This window comes from Camelina sativa, chromosome 11 (genome assembly GCF_000633955.1).
Source record: "Camelina sativa cultivar DH55 chromosome 11, Cs, whole genome shotgun sequence".
NCBI lineage: Eukaryota > Viridiplantae > Streptophyta > Magnoliopsida > Brassicales > Brassicaceae > Camelina > Camelina sativa.
Window position 1 is genome coordinate 31111387 of NC_025695.1, and position 9953 is coordinate 31121339.

General features: G+C 33.6%; 1 protein-coding gene, 1 long non-coding RNA gene and 1 pseudogene across 2 annotated transcripts; 2 read left to right on the top strand and 1 right to left on the bottom strand.

Moving 5' to 3' along the window:
* Positions 315-4770, top strand: LOC104724786 (protein NRT1/ PTR FAMILY 5.2-like). The gene is given in 6 exon segments (XM_010443336.2): positions 315-744; positions 1246-1463; positions 3108-3673; positions 3771-4169; positions 4295-4473; positions 4476-4770. Coding segments are annotated over 6 exon segments (1746 nt in total). The 5' UTR covers positions 315-629; the 3' UTR covers positions 4745-4770.
* LOC109127466 lies at positions 4925-6711 on the bottom strand. Its single transcript, XR_002034015.1, has 2 exons — positions 5640-6711; positions 4925-5558 (listed from the first exon to the last, which is right to left on the bottom strand). It is a non-coding gene; the product is annotated as an uncharacterized LOC109127466 (long non-coding RNA).
* The window catches only part of LOC104724785, a 9422-nt pseudogene continuing 8878 nt past the window's right edge, over positions 9410-9953 (top strand).

Consider the following 9953-nt stretch of genomic DNA (forward strand, 5'->3'; position numbering starts at 1 on the left):
AACAGAGCATTGACTCACCACTTTTCTCTAGCTTTGTTACATCACTTATCAAACAAAGCTTGTTCTCTTCTAGTTATAGCTTCCGCTCCGCACCAAACAATCATATATATAACACTTTAAATAAAAATTATAAAATAAATGTTAATCCGTGCTCTAGCACGGATCTAATTCTAGTTTCCATATTATTGAGCGAGTTGTATGAAAAGACAAATCATGCCGATGAGCTATCACAATAATTATTTTGTAGTCATTCTATCAAAAAAAGGAAAAACTTATTTTTTAGTCAAGTCAAAGATAAAATAGATTTTCCCTATCCTAAAATTTCTTCATACTTAGTAATGCAATTATCTTTGTACAGAAAGTTTAGGATAATTTTGTCCAAAACTCCCTATTGGACGATTAAGGAATTTTACTGAATAATTTATTAACTTTCACATTAGGCAGTAAATATAAGTATTACGTTGAAAGATTCGCATTATTCATGTGACGCATCATCTACTTTGTATATATATGAGACAAAAGTGCCCACTCTCTCTTTACATTATACAAAGAAAAAAACACTTAAGCTACCAAACAAAGAAAAACAAGTAGGGAGAGAAAAAGAGAAAGACAGAGAAGTGAGAGAAGAAATGACAGTAGAAGAGGTTGGAGACGACTACACAAAAGATGGAACAGTTGATCTTCGTGGCAATCCTGTTCGAAGGTCCATTAGAGGTCGTTGGAAAGCTTGTTCCTTCGTCGTTGGTACGTATTTATTCTTTCATTAATTTTATATCGTCTGTATTAATTGTTTCTTTCTTGATAGATTTTGATTACAATTAAAATGATTTATTCGTTGATTCCTAACAGTCTTTTTATTTTATTTTAAAGATTACTATATATCTTAAAAGTTGCCATGAGTCTTGGAACCTTTTCAATTACGAGAGAAGTAGAAAGTTGGTGACGTATCTTATCCTAATTAAGAACATAAATATATTTATTTGAGGTCATAAACATTTTATTTTCCAACCCTTTTTCAAAAAAAGAAAAAAAAAGACATTTTATTTTCCATATGAAAAAAAAATAACAAAAGGCTGATCACTAATGATTAAAAACAATACTTATGACCTCAAAACGAATTTCTCGAAACGTATTCTATATATTCCGCATTAAATTTCTTATTTCTGTTTCATTATATAATCTTACTATTTGTTCATTTTTCTTTCTTTCTTTAATCAATAAAAATGTTTTTTCTTTTCTCAAAAGTGTACGAAGTGTTTGAACGAATGGCTTATTACGGGATATCAAGCAACCTAGTGATTTACATAACAACCAAACTGCACCAAGGAACGGTCAAGTCGTCGAACAATGTGACCAATTGGGTTGGGACTAGTTGGCTCACACCAATCTTGGGTGCTTACGTCGCAGACGCTCATCTTGGTCGCTACATCACTTTCGTCATATCTTGTGCTATCTATTTCTCGGTACGTTTATTTCTAATTCTATAACGAAAAAACCCACAGAAACGTACACGGTACACCAATTAAGTGGCGGATCTACGTTAGTTAAGAGTAGGTTGAACATGTGCCCCACACTGTTTATGAATTTATTTTAGTAATTGTTGATATAATTATCTGCTGGATCATTTGGTTATGTATTTCTCTGCATATTTTTGCTGATGGGGTATTCGATTCCTCCATTGGTTGTTTTTTTTCTTTTTTTTTGTCACATATATATTATAATTTTTGGCCACATATTTATTAATTATTAGATATGTGCCCCATACTAATAATTCTCCCGAATTCGCCCCACCATACAAATAATTAATTTATCTATACGTATAGTTTATTTTAATTTGTCATTACAAGGACATTTATATCAGTGTTTGATGACACCACGTTATATAATATATACTGTATTTTTTTTTTGAACAAAATTATATACTGTATTATTACGATTTTTTGTTGTTGCTTTGCATGTTGAGATTTCTAGTTAGTGGGAGTTTGTATTTTTTAAAAATAATTAAAACTATATTTGTACATACATATATATATATATATATATATATGTTAGTTAACATATCAAAGTCGTGACGACAATAAACAGTTATATAGAACTAAATTAGGTAAAATATGTCTTAAAAATGTGAATATAACGTGGGAGCCTAAAAACGTGATGACTGATGATTCAGGATTACGTTTTGTCTATAGCATTACCATATTTTAACGACTCTTCACATTGTATACAGAATGACATACTGTTTAAATATATATAAACTTTTTGGTCATGTAAGTGGTAAGAGTCTCTACTCTCTAGAGTAAACATTTCAAGAGTGACAATGTTTTAACGGATATAGTTTCGATTTTGATATCTTCAAATATTTTAAGTTCTAGATAAGTGATAATTTCTGCAGAAAAAATTAAAAGCGAGTCAACGAGAATTGATAAGAGATATTGAGATAAGACAACGATCGATTTAAATTCCAAACTAAAGTCAATAAAATAGCACTCCAATTTTTTTTGTTTTTATGTACCAGAGTCTATGCATTAAGTCTTTTTGCCTGTTGATGGAAGCGTGCAATATTTTTCTACGAGAAAAAATGTGTATTTATTTGGAACTATATATGTACTTTGACCAACAGTTGACTTTGAAAAAACCATTATTACTCATTTTTTCTTGTCTCGATCGAAAACTTTAGAAAGTGTTTCTATACACAAGAAAAATTGTAGATCAGAACAACAATAAATAAAAATAAATGAAATATTCGAAAGACTTATCCACTATAATAATGGTAGTCGGTTAAGATTCTATCGGTTTCTTTTACATTTCTATTTTTTGATAAAATAGAGGTTTGCAAGTTGCTGTAATAACTTTGATTCTCCAAAATGGATTCTCCATTGATGGATGTAGCTGTAGTTTGATAGTATCATATATAAATGAACTTTTTGGGGGAAAAAAAGAGGTTTGCAAATTGTACGCATATTTATTGACAACTTGGATTAGTTCACACTTATTACACTAATTACACTTATTATACATTTATATAATAAGAACTTGCATAAAAGATAGCTCTATAGTGAAAAAAATGGTAACGCTTTAAAAGATAAATATTATCTTATGAATCACAGGGGATGATGGTGTTAACATTATCAGTATCCATACCGGGACTTAAGCCACCAGAATGTTCCGCAGCTAATGTGGAAGATTGCAAAAACCCTTCGGTTCTACAATTAGCAGTCTTCTTTGGAGCGTTATACACATTAGCGATCGGTACGGGCGGTACAAAACCGAACATATCAACCATAGGAGCCGATCAGTTCGATGTGTTCGACCCGAAGGAGAAGATTCAAAAACTATCGTTCTTCAATTGGTGGATGTTTAGTATCTTCTTTGGTACTCTCTTTGCCAACACTATTCTTGTCTATGTTCAAGATAATGTTGGCTGGACCTTGGGTTATGGACTTCCAACATTGGGTTTGGCTATTTCCATTTCTATTTTCTTGTTGGGCACTCCGTTTTACCGCCATAAACTACCCGCTGGTAGCCCATTCACCAAGATGGCTCGTGTCATTGTGGCTTCATTTCGCAAAGCCAATGCGCCGATGGCTAGTGGCCTCACGAGCTTTCACGAGCTGCCTTCACTTGAATATGAGCGGAAAAGTACCTTCCCCATCCAATCCACCCCAAGTTTACGGTAATGCATGTGTATTTTTACTTAGTTTAATCTCAATTTTGATTTACTATTATATCTAAGTATATCATAAAGTACTTAAGATGTAACTATGTTGCAGGTTTTTAGACAGAGCTTCACTCAAAACAGGAACAAACCATAAATGGAATCTATGTACAACCACAGAAGTCGAAGAAACAAAACAAATGCTACGAATGTTACCTGTCTTGTTCATAACTTTCGTCCCAAGCATGATGATCGCTCAAATCAACACTTTGTTTGTCAAACAAGGAACCACTCTAGACCGGAAGGTCACTGGAGCTTTCAGCATCCCACCAGCTAGTCTCTCCGCATTCGTCACACTCTCGATGCTCATTTCCATAGTCATATACGATCGAGTCTTCGTTAAGCTAACCCGAAAATACACCGGAAATCCAAGAGGCATTACCTTGCTTCAACGAATGGGAATTGGTCTTATCTTTCATATCCTCATCATGATCATCGCATCTGTCACTGAAAGGTATTGTTAAGATTAAAGAGCTTCCATCTTAAACTAATGAAGGAACAAAAAAATTAAAGACAAAACATATCAAATAATTTCTTGTGTTGCATTAGTTTCCTTACACCTTTCTTTATTTGTAACAGGTATAGACTCAAAATAGCTGCTGATCATGGTCTCATCCATCAAACCGGAGTAAAACTACCTTTGACTATCTTCGTTTTGCTTCCTCAATTCGTGCTAATGGGTATAGCTGATTCATTTCTGGAAGTTGCAAAGTTAGAATTTTTCTATGATCAAGCTCCCGAGAGCATGAAAAGTCTCGGAATTCGTATTCCACAACGAGTTTAGCAGTGGGAAACTTCATGAGCAGTTTCTTGTTATCGACAGTGTCCGAGATAACAAAGAAGCGAGGAAGAGGATGGATCTTGAATAATCTTAACGAGTCTAGGTTGGATTATTATTACCTGTTCTTTGCGGTACTCAATCTGGTTAACTTTGTCTTGTTCTTGGTAGTGGTTAGGTTTTATGTATATAGAGCTGAGGTTACTGATTCAGTGGATGTGAAAGAGGAGGAAATGAAAGAGCTTGAATGACAAATAATGAATAATACTATAGTTTTTTTCTATATCGTCATTTCAGCAGTTTCAGTAACTTTCATTCTTGACTTTTACGTTTAGATTTTTCATTCCATGGTCTTAAGAGAGTATAAATTATACTAGAATCCAATCTCGAGCCATACCAAAGAAAAATAGACTAAAGCAAAGGCCACAGGCTTCAGAACATAATTTGATATTTATATGATCGAATTAGAGACTTTTTTACAAAATCACAAACCACTCTACCCTCTAGCTTAGTGTCATTCGAACCACAAAACACACAGACCTAACAGTCCTACGACAAAAGAAATCCTGAAACCGCAGTATGAGATAGCACAATACACATCTCCATATAGTCCTCCAAGGCAAGATTCAGGATCAAAATAAGACTCAAACTAGCAAGTCATATATTCTACCATAGCACGTCAACCATCATCAAAAGAAGACTAACCTAAACTTCCACCAACCATTTGAGTGTCGTCCATTTTCGTCTTCTTGGCTGCAATAACTCAATCAACCCTTCTAGTTTTTGGTCCACAGATTTTTTACCAGTCAGCTGCCCAACAACCTCAGCAGGACTAACTTCAGTTTCCAGCAATAACTCATTGATCTGTTTAAGAGTTTATGGGTAGAGATTTTGAGATAGTTTGAAACCAGAATTTCAAAGGCACCAGGTGTGCAGTAAGGCTGAGGCACGTGGATATGAATATGCAAGCGTCCTGGTCTTTGCTGTGAAGATGATGATCCTCTGGTCACCACCACAGTTTGACCAACCCCGATCCATAAAATCAAGTAAGCCCGAGAGTGTTACCTAATGAACCAAAACATGAACCAAAACATGAACTCCTATTAATAAAAGATGCTTTATAAGTGCAAGAGATCAAATTCATACCTTTGAATCATCATCTTCCAGCTCAGTACCCATGAACTTGCTTAGGTAATTTATATCCTCCACAAGACCACAACAAAATCTCAATTGTTTTCGGCCTTTCCATGGTAGATGCGGCTTCTCGGGAAACAAATTGCAAGTAAGAACCAATGACTATGTCCTGGTCTTTCTTGGGGAAGGTAAGTTCATAATAGTGAACTTCTGATGGTCCTCCTCCACTGTTACTATCGCTTTCACAAGAACGGAGGATCCAACTGAGCTCGACTCCCCTGAAAGTATCAACGAAAAGCCTTGGTTTGATCGAAGAATTCAAGTCTGTTGGCGGTGGAAAGATACACTTGTGCATCTTGGAACATCTTGTTAGCAAGACTTTATGAGCGAGACCACGAATGTAATCTTATAACTCTTGTGGTGAGAATGAGTTAGCAAAAGTGAGGTACAAAGCAAGACTTTTTTTTTGCAAAAGTGTTATCTTCACTGTGAAATTAGGCTATCAATAAGAACCTCAGGCATTCCCCTAACAACAAACCCAAATTCTCAAATCAAAACTGGGAAAATCATCCATGCATTTCAAGATTGGTCTTTGTAAACTCTTCTAAACCTAAAAGACAACAGATTTCATTTTTATTACTTTTTTTTTTTTTTGAATAAAATGTAAAATTTATTCGAAAAAATACTTGTTTACAGCCAGCCTTTGTATATGAAATCTGTGATTCAAAAAAGTTTAAAAAAGATTTGTGTTAAAAGAAACTAATAGTATTATGAGTGCTTGTCTTCATCTTGAAGCGAGCCAGACTAGCAGAAGATCGTTGCTTTGGATAGAGAGCAGGCGATCCCGGACTTGTCGATCAAGTTGTTACTTAACCGGAGAAGAATCCATTGAATTAGACTAACGACCCATCAGAACCAAACGGAAAAAGCTGAAGACTTTTGAAGACTTACCGATTTTGATCGAACAAAAGACTCCACAGATTTCGAAATCAACGAGATTAGGGTTCCAAGATTAACGACTAAGCTAAGCAAGCTTCTGAAGAGAGTGAGAGGAGAAAGAACAAGGAGGAGCGTGATGTCATCATTGATGATGAAATCTTTTAACTACAAGTTTATTGCATTTTGCCCCCTATATATTCCTCATCATTTTAATTCACCCTCGTTGCTCATTTCTGAAGTTTATTGCATTTTGCCCCCTTTATAAAGTTATAACTGGAGAAAATAATTATATATAATTATGTAATTATTCAAAATTTTAATAAATAACATGTCTAATCTCTATAGATTGTTTAAAATCATATGTAGACAGCCTTAGAGCTTATAGTTTCTATTAAAAAAATTATGATTGAATGGAATATCTTATTATTTATATTAAAAAAATTTAGAGTTAATCGAATATATATTTTTGTTAAAAAAAAATTTGTTGAAAAATAAGAAGATTAACAAAATAAGACTAAAAAACGTCACTTTCATATATTCTTTATATTGTTTTCCAAAATTTACATTTCTCTTTTTTATATATTAATTTTCCTTTTTATTAATATATTTTTATAGAAAATAATATATTTTTAAAATTTTAATTTTTAAAATTGTAAAAAATGTTAGTAAATGACATGTTTAATCCTATTAGTTGTTTAGAATCCTACGTGGACAACATTATAATTTTTTTTTTCAACCAAACATTAAATTAAATTAAAAAAAGAATTTTTTTTTCAACCAAACATTACATTAATTTAAAAGAGAAACCCAACATTGGTTGCCCAAACTGGAGGATAAAAGTTGACAAAAGAAGTTTCAGAAATTAAAGATCTCAAAGAACGAGCAAAGACAATCTGCTCTTGCGTTGAACACACGTGGGATCCTGATAAGAGTGAAGGGCGGGAAGGATGATCTGAGCAAGAAAAAATCATTTAGCAGATTCAAGAATGCGGGCTAATCATCAGGCGTCTGTACCATCGCGACTAACTTTGTACAATCCGTCTCAAAAGCTTGACAGTCGACACCAGCAACTAGAAGTGACTCCATAGCCCAAATCAGAGCTTGTAACTCCGCGTGCAAGGGGGTAGGACTGCGTCTATGACTACGTGCTCCCAGGAGTAGCGTCATTATGTCCTCATTATTACAATACCACCATCCCAGACCCTCAAAAGGATCCGAACCTTTCTAGGATCCATCAACCTGACAACGAGGTAAAGGGTCTCTGTCCTCCAAAATTGGCGAGGAATCCAGATATCTCTCAGAAAAAGATTTGGCTCTCTCCCATAATAATTTATCATTAACCGCCTGATTAAATATCAATTGGTTCTGCTTCTATTCCCTAGAAAACTTTTTTATTCCTGTCCTTCCAAATTGACCATAGAATCCATGGTAGATGGAAATCTATGTCTGAAACCCCTAATTGAGAAGACGTCCGCCAATAAATAAAATCTAAATTCGAATATATTGAATCATAGGGAAAACCATCAGGGACTAACGATACCAGAGACAAGTCCTAGACACTACGTGAATGGGGACACTCAAAGAGAGCATGTTTTATAGTCTTTTACGCAGAATCACACCGTTTACATAAAGTAACACATCAGACACCCCGATGAGCAATCTATTCCAAGACAGGAAGAGTACCGGAAGCAAGCTACCAGAAAAAATGTTGAACCTTCGGAGGAACTTCAAGTTTCCAAGCAAAATAATGGACCTTCGGAGGAACTTCAAGTTTCCAAGACAGGAAGAGTACCGGAAGCAAGCTACCAGAAATAATGATCCCCCATTGATTCATATTTGAATATACCGAGATCAATGATTAGAAAAATCATCATCTTGAAGGGCCTATTAGAAATAATACTGACTTGACTAAAAAAACTTAGCACATACAGTATTATATAAACTTGTATCATATGCAGATTCTGATGTAATATACTAGCCAAAAAATCACGGCTTCCGTTCTTCATATTCCTCCAAAAAGGAGAGAAAATCTACTCCCTTGTTTTCACTGTCTTATCACGTCCTATGGTCTTTGGTAGTCACTTGGTTTAGATTTTTTAATATAGTGTGGCAAAGTGGCTTTATCTCGGATCCTTCTTCGGATACTTGATTTTTGGGAACTTGTTTCCCTCATTTTTCAGGGAAATAAAAATGATTTATCATCTTTAATATGAGTTAGGTTTCAAAAAACCTTTCAAAATCTTTGTATTTCAATGTGAATGTGTCATATTTCAACCGTTGAATTGTTTTTGGATAGCTCCTCGCCATCTCATGTAGATTATTTTCTTTGTGGTTCACTCTATTTATTTAATTTTTAGGCATTCTTATTATATGTATTTTAGTTGTTATAGTTTGTTAAAAACACGTTAATTTTTGTATTATTATTTTTTTATGTAAATTTTTTGACCGCTAAAAAACTTATATTAAATAAGAATTTCACGTTACCAACTAAATAAAACGAGGTTTGCAACGGAAAAAAAATATCACTCTGCGGATCTCAATTGTACATGAATTTTCATATTATTGAGCTAGTTGTATGAAAAGACAAATCATGCCGACTAGTTACCATAACTATTATTTTAGTCATTCTACCAAGAAAGGAAAATGTTTTTTTTAGTCAAGTGAAAGATATTTTCCTATCCTGAAATTCTTCATATTCAGGAATACTGAATAATTTATTAACTTTCACATTAGGCAGTAAATATAAGTGTTACGTTGAAAGATTCGCATTATCCACTTTGTAATATATATGAGACAAAAGTGCCCACTCTCACTTTACATTATACAAAGAAAAAAACGCTTAAGCTACCAAACAAAGAAAAACAAATAGGGAGAGAAAAAGAGAAAGACAGAGAAGTGAAAGAAGAAATGACAGTAGAAGAGGTTGGAGACGACTACACAAAAGATGGAACAGTTGATCTTCGTGGCAATCCTGTTCGAAGGTCCATTAGAGGTCGTTGGAAAGCTTGTTCCTTCGTCGTTGGTACGTATTTATTCTTTCATTAATTTTATATCGTCTGTATTAATTGTTTCTCTCTTGATAGATTTTGATTACAATTAAAATGATTTATTCGTTGAGTCTTAACAGTCTTTTTATTTTATTTTTAAGATTACTTTATATCTTAAAGTAAAAAGTTACGAGAGAAAGTAATAAGTTGGTGACGTATCTTATCCTAATTAAGAACAGAAATATATTAATTTAAGGCCATAAACATTTTATTTTCCAACCCTTTTTCCAAAAAAGAATAAAACATTTTATTTCCACATAGAAAAAATTAACACAAGATTGATCACTAAATAATTAAAAAAAATACTATGAACTCAAAACTAAATTTCGTCAACAAAAAT